Genomic DNA, 13400 nt, shown 5'->3' with positions numbered 1-13400 from the left:
GAAACATTTTCTTATTTATTAAAGCAATGCCACTATTTAAGCAAACGACTGCAGTGCCTTGCCAAAATATATTTTTCCACATTTGTCACAACAAACGTCACTGTATTTTATTAGGATTTTGTGATAGATCAACAGAGTAGTAATTGTTAAATGGATGGCAAATTACCTAGCTTTTTTTTATTTATTTTTTTTGATCACTGCAATTACAGCAGCAGGTTGATGGGGTTTGTGTCCCTACCAGTTTCCAACTCCTTGCAAAAAAAATAGCTCATGTTAAGAGCTATTGGAGTGGAGTGCACCAGATCATCAAAATCAGACCGAACTGAATTCAGGTCTGGACATTTTCAAGCCTTTTGCAATCTAGATTTTCTTTAGTGCCATTTATCTTTCCAAGTTGACTAGCTTTTGTGTCCCTGTGCAAGTTAAGCATTAACATAGCATGATACTGTCCCAACCATGTCTCATCATAGCAATGGTATGATTAGCCTCCAGGGTGATGTACCGTTTTATCTTGCATCACACTGCATTTCATACTCTGGCCTGTCTGCTTTGTTCTTTGTGTTGCTTTTGGTTCATTGTTCTATAAAACAATACTCTAAGGTCTTCACAGAACAGCTGTGTTTATGAGATTGACTTACAAATGTACTGTAGTCACCAATTAGGAGACTTAATAATAATAATCAGTAATTTAAGTAATCAGTGACAACCTGCCACAATGATTACCATCATATTAGCTTGGCACAGGTAATCATGAAGGTCCTTAAAATACATCAAGGACTCCATCCCTGTAGATCTAAACGCTGCAGTTCCCCTACATGGGGAGCTGATCAACTGAGGATGTATCACCAACTCTTAACACAACCCCATCCCATCTGCCACAGCCGATCCTGTGTTAGGACACCATTTGTCTACATCAGTTCAGCTTTTTTCATATAATCTTTTTTTATTGAGAAAGCAAGTTATATAGCTTACTTGTATTACATTACCTTGTCACACAAGGACTTGGGTGAGATTAGCGATGGTAGCCAGAACATCCTTCCAGTCATTGACATCACTTTTCAAATTACTAAAACAAACTATATGAAAGCAGGGTTTACAAAAGGTCAGATCTAACAGACTTGACGTGCTCCATCCATTTTGACCATATTTTGTAAAAAAAAAAAAAAAAGTGTCCCTCTGCATTGTGATAGAATTCAGTTCAGCTTTCAACATTGCAATCCCAAACAAGCAGGCACTGAAGCTCCTGAACATGGGACCCTCCCCCTCTCGGAGTTTCTAGATTGAGCCATAACTTCCATCATTTCGTTCACCATTTCTCCAATTCTGCCTCCATAAAAAAAGTTATTGTTTTTACTCCTTTATGCTGTGAAAGCCCTGATGCTCCAACTAAATTTTGCAAAGTATAGGAACGAGTATGCACAATTCAGATTTTTTTTTAAAAGCAAATTGTTAGATTAGCGTTTATAGAATATGAAAGTAAAAAGGGGGGAATGCATATGCCCAGCCCACTTTTATTTAAACTAAAAAAAATTTTTTGTTTTGGATTTCACAATCAATTGAAACTTAGTGTTGTAAAACATCCTAATAAAATACACTGGAGTATGTAGTTGTAACAAACATCTGAAGCTCAAAGGGTAAGCATACTTTTCAAGCACTTTAGCAACAGATCAGTACTGCTAAAGCTTAGTCTTGTATTAATTTAATAAAAGACAGACCTAAGGCCAAGCATTTTACGATACCAGGGCCGCTTCTGGGAGCCAAGGTGGATCCTATGAACACGAATCTCCTCTTCAGGTGTCCAGTATCGAGGCAAGAAGCGGTCATAATTGGGATTGGAGGAGGTCCAATGTAAAGTCTGTTTCAGTCGTCGCAAATACAAATCATCAAGGATGGGGTCGGCCTCGCTATAATTATCTTCAGAGTCATCCTCGTTTTGAGCTTGAAGAGAAACTTCTTCAGTGTCGCTCTCAGCAGGAGACCCAGTGAAGTGCGGTTGATGGGACAATATGGTATCTACAATGCTGTGGTAAAGAGTAACACACCCAAGGCTGATCAGACTGCTGGGAGTCTCCCCAGATTCACTCCATATTATTAAAAAGGTAGCATCAGCAGGCGAAAGTCTAAACGGAAATGTTAGACATTAACATTCACCAAGAGGTCTTAGGAGATTTAGTTGGGTGATGCTAGTTACAGAAAGCTCAGTTTTACACAGCAGGCTTTAAAGAAAAATTGATTAATTACAAAAGAGTTTAGTGGCAACATCTAGTAATCAAAACATCCCAGTTTTATGTTATCTCTGACAGGTGACCGACGGGTCAATGCTGAACGTCCCTCACACCTCAGCAAGTTGCAACTAGGCAAAATCCGACCAGATGAAAGCTGTAGACACTTCCTGTTTGGTGATGGAGCATTATAGAAGACTTCCTGTAGTACTTTGAAAAGTACTACCGGAAGTCACCATTGGCATACAACTGTATCCCAATGGTGAGATATCAAAATGTGTCACCTCACCTACAGGATCCAGCCAACAGTTACTGTTTAGGGGCCTCATACACAAAATGGGGCTTGAAACTTGCATACACAAATTTCCCTGCAAAAGTTGGTATCTGTGGTTTTTAAATGTTTGATCTTTTTCCAATAGTGTTATTCATGCTTGCACTGGTGACAACTATTTATAGAGGATCTTTTAATTAAATGAGAGAATGCCCATAAGCCATCTTATTTTCCTTCTCAAATCAGGGACAATACACTAATTTTAAGAAAACATTGCTTATTTTTAGTTCCGTTTTTGCAGTGTAAGAATAAGATGATTTGCCAATGGAGTAAGATTTTTTTCCCCCACTTAAAATGGGAACAACTCATCTCCATCATCTTATTTCAGGTGCAGGGTATCTATCTTATTTTAGGGGTCAAAATACTCATTCCATTGGCAGATAATCTTTACCTGCTCAAATCAAAGACAAATACACTAACTTTAAGAACATTTTACTTATTTTTAGGTCCGTTTTGCAGTGTAGAACTCCACAACACTTTTATTGGGGGTTGTCCAACATCACATTACTCTCCCAGATGACTACCAGGGTGACGTGTACCACAGATTAACAGACCTCCAACCTATGCTTAGGGGTGGGGTATCTGGGCATGCAGATGGAAGAACCTGGTGCACAAACGTTCAGGTACAGCTGTTATCTATAAAGGAAAATTGGGTGCTGGTTAAAAATTGGCGCATGGTTTCATAAACCAGAATTTTTGGGGGCATTAGCTATTTTTTTTTTTTTTGCCATACATACATTGTACACAATGTGATGTTAAATCCAGAGTAGGCTTTAGCATCACCTTGCTTTGTGTCAACACAGCTTGAAACTTATGAGTAAAAGGAGGACATCCATCAGTGAAACAAGTCCCTCCCCGTTCCAGAGGCCAGAACTAAAGTGAAGGCAGCAAATTACCTTGTGAATGTCTTGAGTGCTGGTCTGTGATGACAAAGTTGGGCACACTATGACACATGTGTACCAAACTTCATAATGCTTGGTCAAAATTTGGCTTGCCGCAGATCTATCATATTCATTGTGGTGCAGTTTAGATGATACATGTGGAATTTAGAGCCAAACATATGGCCATGGTGTAACACTGGATTTTACCACACCCACAGGCCTGAAGTCTCACTACCTAATACAGAGTTACAAAAATGTGTCTTTTGTCACTGTGCACATTTTTGTGTTGATAAGGTCAAAGGGGGCCATATATGAAACTTTTCAAAGACGTCCTGTTCAAAGGGTGGGGCTTAGGTGATGTCAGAATTTGACCATTGAGATATTTTGGCGATCAGATGTGATTCAATCACAGAAGGGTTTGTGTCTTTGACTTCCTTTGTAGGGAACTTACAACATTTAAAACCAATTAGTTAAATCCTCTTGGAGTATGATTCAATGAAGAGGCTAGAAACAGTCAAAAGGGGGGTCAAGATCAAAAATGTTATCCATAATGGCAAATTTCCTATTAGCAAGATGACAAACGTCTGTTAGGGATCTGCAATACACACAAAATAATACTCAGCGCATTCAATGTTTTCCAAGTTTTAAACAGGAAAACTATTTACATTAATTAATAAATCCTGTCATTTCAACAGGAATGCATGCAGCCACTGAAAGTTCACCTTAAGCTTAAATCAGGTTAGGTTTTTGCCAGCACATTGTAATCAACACACAGGAAAAAACACTGGTTATATAGGAAACTTCATGCAAACATCCCAGTAGATCATTTGAATAGTCATTAAAAAAAAGAACCATTGAAACTTTAAAAAGTGAACACTGCCAAATCCATGAAACCCAACAAGAGTATAAGCCATGGATCAAAACGTGTGGGGATACACAGTTTTTAAAGGTTGGGTTACTTTTATTACAGCAAATGACCACTAATTTCCTTTTCCTGTCGACATTATAAAACAATCCCCCCACCTCCAAAAAAATAAAATAAATAAGAACTGACCACACTGCTTCTGTTAAAAAAAAAAAAATCACAGATTCGGTGCTGCATCACCCTCACATGCGCAAAGAAATACCATATGGCCATCCTGTTCCCTTCCCAATACCCTTACACAAACAAGACAGAAATAAAGTTTGTTTTTCATATCTGTCCAGTCTGATTTATTGAACCAATACTAATGTTAATGCAGATATATTGTCCATTCCCAAAAATTAAAAAGATTTAAAAACTACATGTTTACCCATCTCGTACAGAGCACCTTTACTGACAAAATATATACTTTTCACCAGTAGTAAACTAGTATAAAAGACTTAATTACCAGGCATTACAAAAAGATCAAATGGCCACAGAACATTTCAATTGTTGCACCAGTCCAAATCCTACTCCTATGCAGTTAAAAAAGAAAAAAAAAAAGAAAAAAGAAAATCCAGTATTGACAGTGAAGAGGAATGTAAATAACCGCAGGCTGTTCTTTTTTTGCAAGGCCGGCTGTAGATAAGCAAGTTTGTAGTAGTGTGTGAACTTTCTGTTAAAAGCAGAAAACACATTGAGTTTACCTTGGGAGTTGACTCGTATGGCCCACTGCTCTCTCCTCCCGTCCCTGTTTTCTACGCAGCGGTGCAGGAATATGTCCTTTGTTCTGTTGGCTCGAAACCTTTGCACTGTCCATCTTGTACACCTGTTCTGCCTCAGCGTCACTTTCAAAACCTGGAGATTTCATACACAAGAAAATTAGCCAACAGAAAAAAAATAGCTAAGAAAAACTGATGTCAAAAGGTTTGGTGAAGAAAACAAAAACAGGGTGCAGATCAAGTAGTAGAGGGAAATCTTTGTAGGACTGTGTTCACACAGCCTCTGGGATGCAATAATCAAAAATTATACTCCCTCCCATTGCACAAACTTTCATCACCAGAGTGTGGAACTTGTCACAATGCAACACTGACGTACATCCAGCCAGGCACAGCCACATGCAGACATTTTTTATACTAAAGATAGCAGATGGGTAATTAGAAGTGTAAACACATACTGTAGATCTTTTTTCAAATATACATTGAAATGTATACATCTTGGAAAACTTTATAGAAAAGAAGAAAGAAAATGTTGCCATTTGTCCATGTTGCACCAACGTGGACAAACAGCTTCTGTGGGGGAAAAACAAAAAGCCCCTTGTCCTGTTTAAATTATGCATTTATGAAATACTCTTCAAACTATAAATATATTTCAGTTGATGGAATCTCTAATGAGATAACTTATTTAGAGGACATAATGGTACAAATACATGCCTTCCTCATTTAGACGGACAGCTCGGCGGTCCACACACTCAAAGCCATCCATTGAACTGCCTCTATCATAACTCTGTCCTGTTTGCAGACTTTCCTCTCCCTCTGTGTAGTGGCACTCCTTGTAACCCCCATCTTTCACAAATGAATAACTGCCTTCTTCAAGAGCCTGTTTTAAAAAAAAGGGGACAAGGTCACAATAGATCAGGGGTGAAAAAAAAAATAGATAACACCCCACTGTTTAACAAGTAACTTACCTTGGACAAGGCCAACCCTAACAGCCCCTCAAAAGCCTTGAAATTAAGCTGAGGACCACTGTAGAAAGTGTCAAGTTGAGCCTTGCGACCCAGCCAGTATATTGTAATAAGAACCTAAAAATACACACATTTAAAATTAAGTAAACCACACATGCCAGCTACCATCTCTTCATTGATGTACTTGGTTTTACTAAAAAAAAAAAAAAAAAGTAAAAATTATTTTTGTTTCATTAGAAAAACGCAGAACAAGGCTACATTCAGCATCAGTATTGAATAATAAGACATTAACCAATCACTGCTAATGACTAATAAACATCATGCTAATTGCATTTATTAATGTGTTTAGCATGCCGAAGGTTTAGCATGTGGACAGAACAATTTAACTTAATCTAGTATTAAAATAAATTATTTTATTTGCAACCAAGCATTTATTTTGTTATTTGCTAGGAAGCATAACTGGGTAATTTATTTGATAGGGTGTGAAACTTTTTTATGCAAAGACAAAATTACAATCGCTGGAAGAGAATGATTGGAGAGCTACAGTATATAGTTTATGAAAATGTCAATACAGATTGTTGCGGCTATTTATGTCAAAAAATAAAATGATTAATCACAAAATCCATTTAGTTATCTAGTCTCTAAAACAAAATATAAGCAAGTTACTTTGAAACCAAAAACTTTAATTTTATATTTAGCATTGTTTAGATTGTTGGTAATTTTTAGACCCTCCCATTAATTTAACACACCAAGAACACACGGTAGGGAGTGGTAGGGATGGCTTTTTGTTTGTCAAATGTCCGGTGTAACGACAGGAGGTAGTAAAATAATTTTTTGACCACTTTTTGATCATTTTTTTGGAAGTTGTAACATCAGAATATATGTTCACTTTTGTTGTAAGATATTTTTAGCTATTTTGTCCATATTTTTGTGGAAATAACCAATATTCTTTCCAAACAATCAAGTCAGATGTGGGTTCTAGAAACAAACCACATGTTGCCACCCACGGCCCTTCTTTGAAAATTCTGGTTTTTGGAACTTGAAAGGCCACGACACAGAAATTTCCACTTAATTTGTGTTGGTGCAATAATGCATGTCTGCATTTGGAGTTCAGCTTTAAAATACATCTATAGCAAGATAAAAAGAAAAGTCATTCGATTGGGGAAAACTCAAATTTACCAACTGTCTACTACGTTATTTAGAAAAGAGCACTCATTACCAAGTTGTCAAATTATGCATCACTAATGACTTTTGGGATAAACTCAACCTCATGAGCTACAAAACATGCAAAATTCCAGCAAGTCAAGCCCCCACAGTCACGTTCCCTATACACAAAAGTGTGGCAGGTTGATGTAAAAAATGTATTAAAGGGCTGTTAATAGTAAAATCAGATGTACATGTGCACAACAATAAAGGAAATTTAATTTTTTTTTTTTTTTAAACAGTGTATTCTGGACAATCCACAATTTTACTGCCCTTCTTTTTTTGAAGGGTCATCTGCATCCATTAAAGCTCTAGCACTACCTGTGGCTGGCAACTAACTAAACAGACCGACAGTACATGCAATTAAGATTAGAGGGATTTTTTTTTGTTTGTTTGTTAATTTTGAGACATACAGTTCAAGATTTAGTTGTCACTTTTAGAGAACACCAGTAAACAACATTTAGATTTAAGAGTAAAATGGATATAAACTTACATTCTTTAGTCTTCTCTGGCTTTCATCACGCCTAAAAACAAATAAGAGATGTTTCCATCCATGTCATTAGTTACCATTAGACTTCCATAAAGAAAAGAAGCGAGCAGTGAAGGATAGCAATGCTCATTTGCAACTAGTGCTAATCAGCTACTTATCGGGTTATAAAGAGAACAGGGTATCAGCATACACAAATGAAAAGTTAGGTGGACAGCTCAAGTCATTATCGATGCAAAGCAGCTATTCATTTACCTTATGAGCACATTGGTTGCAGGAATGGTAATACAGAAAGCTCAGGATGTAGCCATAGACCAATTAAGACTGCAATTAATTGTGCACATGTGTTTTTTTTTTATTTCTTTATAAAAAAATAAAAATAAAAAAAAATAAAAACTACCTCACCTGAGTGTCACCCGAGTGGAGAGATCCTGAAGGTCACCAGGATGAAACAGCTGTGACTCATTTAGGCCAAGTTTTCCACAAGCTTTCAGGAAAACATTCACATTATCCTGAGGTATGAAAAAAAAAATTGAAGTTAAAATAAAGAGGTGTAGAAAACTGAGAATCATTATGTCCATGGAAAAATTCCTCAAGTAATCAGCCAAAGTGAAATGAGCTGTATTAATGCAGCCATATTAGGTTTGGCCTACTTGTTAATAAGTAGCGATTTATCAAGAATTAGGACGTGCGACTCAGTAGATTTTAACAGGAAAAACCATATCAATTAATAAATCCTGTCATTTAAAAAAAAGGACCCCTTGCTTTCGTCCAGTTATTGACTGATCTGCTTCACTGTGGCAACAGCTACTACAAAAGCAAGAGTATTCAATAAGATTTTTTTAAGGAAACATCTTGGGAAGAAAAGGAAAAAAAAAAAAAAAAAAAACAGTCACTCAAGTTTTTGCAGTAAAATGCCAACATTAAGAAACTGGTATAAAGTATCAAATGGCTTAACCATTTAGTGAGATTTCATACTGCTGATGTCTCCATACAGCTGAAATTTTGACTAGAAATAAAATGTAATTTCTGATTAAGTCCGGAAACAATTTGAAGAATGGTAGTTCTATAATAATTTAAACAAAACCAAACGGGTCAACATTAATGGACCGCCAAAAATTGCAATAGGTAATTTCTGCAAAGCAGCTATTTTACAGAGGATTCCAACAGGTTTCATCATTGAAAGGTTGTCAAAATTTTCATACTCTATATTCTCCAGGTCTGTGTTGTACCCAGTCCATAAAAAAAAAAAAAAAAAATCAAATGAGGGAAAATAAGTACATTCAAACTGAAATGTTTTCTGCTATTTGGGTCAAGCCAAAGCAGCAGCCCAGGCTGTCTTTCATACAAAAAGCCCCCTAAGCAACATTCACTTTCCCGCTTTCAAACAGCTGCTAAAACTACAATCATTACTGCAATAGCAAAAATCACAAATATCCTATAAATAATGTCAATACCAGTTCTTTAACAAGCTTAAAAGATTAATAAGGGGTATGTTTAAACACATGACATTCATTACATTAACAGTATGTTCCCACACAGAAATATTTTGTATTATATATAAAATATTGCAGTTACATAAAAAAAAAAAAAACTTTTGACAACTGTTATCTAGGCTCTGTCACCATCATAGGCATGGCAAAGGAAACCCGTGATTAAGATTTATGTAAAAGTGATTTTAAGCAATATCAAAACTTAAGTGATCCCGTTTAAATTATTCCATTAGAGTGTGGGTTTGACTAGTTCTCCAGGCTTTCTGGATTACTAAAAGAAAACTGATTTTTTTTTTTTTGTCATCAAGGATCATGGCAGCCACAGTCTTTAACGCCACTTAACTCTGAATCATTAAGAAATAAAAGTTTTCATAAAACTCGTATTAGAGCTGCTCAATATTACAAACGTAACTCCACAGCAATATTTCTGATAATACAATGAGACCATCAGTCGTAATAAATCCACATTTTCCTCACTAGTTTCTCATCTGTGCTTTCAGCAATTTCTCTAATCTTTAACATCTCAGGCACTATCATCAGGGCCAGGGATCTACTCCAGTGGGACTCCATGAGACAGGCTGAACTTATTTTTGCCATACAAAAAAAATAGCAGCACATGAATGTTGGAAAACAATAAACAATTATTCCATTACAAAAAGTTGTTTGTGATATTTATATTGTGCATTCTGACAATGTCGTGGCAACATAGTTACATTGTACTGTGCAGCCCTATTATAGAAATAACCAATGCCATGTTTAACATTATGCAGAACAGTGTTTTAATTAGATTCCTAGTTGAAATCACAATTGGTTCACATTTCATGCAATTAATCTATAAAGAACAACCAAGTTAACAGCTTAACCCAAAAGTATTTTAGCAACAATAACAGTTCCTGAAGAGCTGTTCAACACTGCTTAAATAAAAGGTCCTGTACACTGCAAAAAACAGAACTAAAAATGTATTGAAATTAGTGCATTTGTACTTGATTTGAGCAGGTAAATAAGATGATTTGCCAATGGATTAAGTTTTTTGCACTTAAAATAGGAACAATTCATCTCCATTGTCTTATTTCAAGTGCAGTATATCTAATTAGCTTATTTTAGGGGTCAAAATACTCATTCTATTGGCAGATAATCTTATTTACCTGCTCAAATCAAGGACAAACGCACTCATTTCAAGAAACCTTTGCTTATTTTTAGTTCTGTTTTTGTAGTGTATAAAGTGCAATTTTCAGTTTCGTCTTATTGTGCGTTCCTGGCCAGTCATTAACACAAGATGAACAATGAATGAAGAACCCAAACGCCCTTAAGTTAAATGTTTTCTGGCCATTCGTCAGATGGCACAGAATGCAGCAGCTCATGTTTTGACTTGTCCAGATAAAACATGAACTTATTACTCTTGGAGAAGCTTCTCTACATTTGTTTCAGGTTGAGGCAGGAGCAGAATTCAAGGTTCTGCTTTTAAAAACATAAAATGGCCTTGCACTGCCATATTTGGCAGGCCCTGTCAGGGTTTCCCGCAGCGCTACCTTGGCGTGGCGGCCGCCTCGCCAAACTCACGCCCCCGCCACGCCAACGTTCCCAAAAAAAAAAAAAAAAAAAAAAAAGTGTGACGTCAACACGCGCGTGCGTGAATGGCAGGGAAAAAACCCTTGGATACCCCCCTCTCCGCGAGTCGGTCCGCGGAAAGAAAACGTGACGTACCCCCCCCCCCCCCCGCGAGTCGGACCGCCTAAAACTTGTCGTCCACCCCCCCCCTCCCCCCCCGCTCCGCGCGTCGGGCCGCGTAAAAGTTGTCGTTCACCCCCCCCCCCCCCCGTCGGGCCGCCTAAAACTTGCCGTCCAACCCCCAATACCACCCCCCCGCTCCGCGACTCGGTCCACGGCAAACGTGTCGTCGCATACCCCCCCCCCCCCCCCCCCCCCCGCAAACTTACGCCTCGCCTAATCAAATTCCTGCGGGAAACACTGCCCTGTGGTCCCTTTTACACCTGCATCTGCACTGCTATCCTCAGGGTGCACTTGTTTTGAGTCTAACCAAGGTTATCAAAATCAAAGTTTGAGAGTGAGTTTTTTTCTTCATTACATGGCCGACATTATAAAGCTGCCTGTAGATACCAGGCGGGCTTCTTCTGCAGACATCTTTAAGTCAAAGTTAAACACCCGTTTGTTCAATACTGACTATAACTTTTGAGACAGTATTACATTTTATGATAAGATGCTGGTGCTGTTAATGACTGACAGAGTTTAAATCTATCAAGTTCAAAAGAGTCTGCAAAAGATAAAACTCCTAATTTAAAAAAGGTGGAAGATAATTGACAATCGGCCTTAAACACAACTTTAAAAAGATTGAAACATGCAGACCATCAGTATGGGCCTTTAAGCTGTGAAAGCAACAGAGAGACCTCAGATGCATATGCAGATTACACCACCACCTCTCATACATCCATTAATACTGTCTGGCAAGTTTGCCCTCTGTGGAGAAGGTGAAACTGAAACTTCTAGACATTTGCTTTGGACAGTTTTGACAATTACACTTCTATGGAGGCATTGGAACAAAGCCTGAAGCTAAAATAACGATTTACAAAGAAATCATTAACAGTATTGATTATTGCCTCAAAACAGTCTCAGATTCATTCAAATTACAGAACTCTTGAGTTTCGCCACATTAACAGGAAAACCACGCAACACATCAATGCTTCCTGGCTGGCAGGTGCCTTGATATTTTTGTGTACTTTGATATTTGCACTGACACTTGCACCAGATGGCTGAGGTGTGAAGTCTAACACTTACCAGTCCAGCAATGGGAGTGGAAAGCCTGTTCACTCGTTTGATAATTCCAGGTTTCAACTGGTTGATTAAGCTTTGAAAACAAAATTAGCAGAGAGAAAATATGTTTTAAAGAAAAAAAATATATTGTTTAGCAATAACAAAATCTGACCCTAGAGCTGCCCATTGTTCCTCCAGCTTTTCCCTTTCCGAGTCATCTGTCTCCATCTTACTCCATTTTCACTCAAACCAACAACCTTCATGTCATGCTTTGCTCCATCCACAGATCTCCTCTTTGGTCGTCATCTAGGCCTCCTGCATGGCAGTTCCAGCCTTAGCATCTTTCTACTGCTGTTCTCACTTTCCTTCTTCTGTAAAAGTCCAGACCATCTCAGTCTGGTTTCTCTTGTGTCATCTCCAAAACATCTAACATGAGTTGTCCCTCTGATGTACTCATCCTGATCCTTTCCATCCTCGTCACTCCCAAAGGGTGCCTTCACCTCTTCGTCTCAGCTACCTACAGCTCTGTCTCTCCAGCCTCTTCCTCAGTGCCACTGTCTTGTACGCTTTTCCTTTCATTTCCTCTGATACCCTTATCAACCCTATAAAACTATTTTAATTAATCCTAGAGCTGCCGATTAAACAAAAACAAAAATCCATCATCTTAAATAAGGGACGCTTATTTAAAATTGTAGAGAAAACTAAATCTGATACTGCATATTACAAAATATTCAGTTTAACTTTAGCCTAAATATCCAAAATAAGTCAAATCCTAATTTTTTTGTAAAATCCGATAAAAAGGTTATAAATGACTACTATGCCCATTTACACAGCTAATAGGATATCCATGATAATTCGATTTCATTAAAAAATGGTTAAAGTCAATACCTCAGATATGGATTACAGCAACTCGCTTGAGCATCATTACTTACTCGCAAAGCAGAACTCCATTTTCCAGGGCAGCACGGAAGTCACTGCAGCCAAAGGATTTCCCTGTCACTTCCTAATTTGAGAGAGAGAAAAAGTAAATAAATAAATCTTTTTAAAATTGCATTGTTTTCCTCAACAAGACACAAACCCTATTTAACAGTATTTTGCTTACCTTAACAATCATGTTTTTTGCCCAAGAAATAACATTTTGCTCCTTTTTACCATTTCCCCCCTTAGCTTCATGGTCATCTGCACAACTAATTGTTCAGGTGATTACAACAACCTGAAGCTGCTGCATATACAGTGAAACCAAAACATTTACATATATAAAGGCACTCCCCCTCATGCTTTAAGTCAGCTAGGGTTACCAAAATTGTTTTAATCTGGCAGAATAATGGGAATTTTGACTTTCTTCAAAGTCAGAAGTTTACATATACCAAGACCACACTGTCTTTACACAATTTAGGATTAGGCCATATGGCAAAGTCATGGTTTTATA

The 13400-nt window shown here is 37.5% G+C and overlaps 1 protein-coding gene across 7 annotated transcripts in view; it reads right to left on the bottom strand.

Annotated features, from left to right (window-relative positions):
• Positions 1-12964, bottom strand: part of lmo7b (LIM domain 7b) — a gene marked incomplete at its 5' end in the record, with an annotated part of 28844 nt that extends 15880 nt beyond the window's left edge. For all 7 annotated transcript variants that reach the window (XM_036136144.1, XM_036136148.1, XM_036136146.1 and 4 more), the window contains 7 exon segments: positions 5043-5193; positions 5769-5934; positions 6023-6136; positions 7716-7746; positions 8115-8221; positions 11996-12065; positions 12904-12964. In XM_036136144.1, the coding sequence (XP_035992037.1) occupies positions 5043-5193; positions 5769-5934; positions 6023-6136; positions 7716-7746; positions 8115-8221; positions 11996-12065; positions 12904-12964 (700 nt within the window).
• Between the last annotated feature and the right edge of the window lie 436 nt (positions 12965-13400).

The sequence above is a fragment of the Fundulus heteroclitus genome, chromosome 4 (genome assembly GCF_011125445.2).
Source record: "Fundulus heteroclitus isolate FHET01 chromosome 4, MU-UCD_Fhet_4.1, whole genome shotgun sequence".
Lineage (NCBI taxonomy): Eukaryota > Metazoa > Chordata > Actinopteri > Cyprinodontiformes > Fundulidae > Fundulus > Fundulus heteroclitus.
This window is presented reverse-complemented; position numbering and strand designations above follow the sequence as displayed.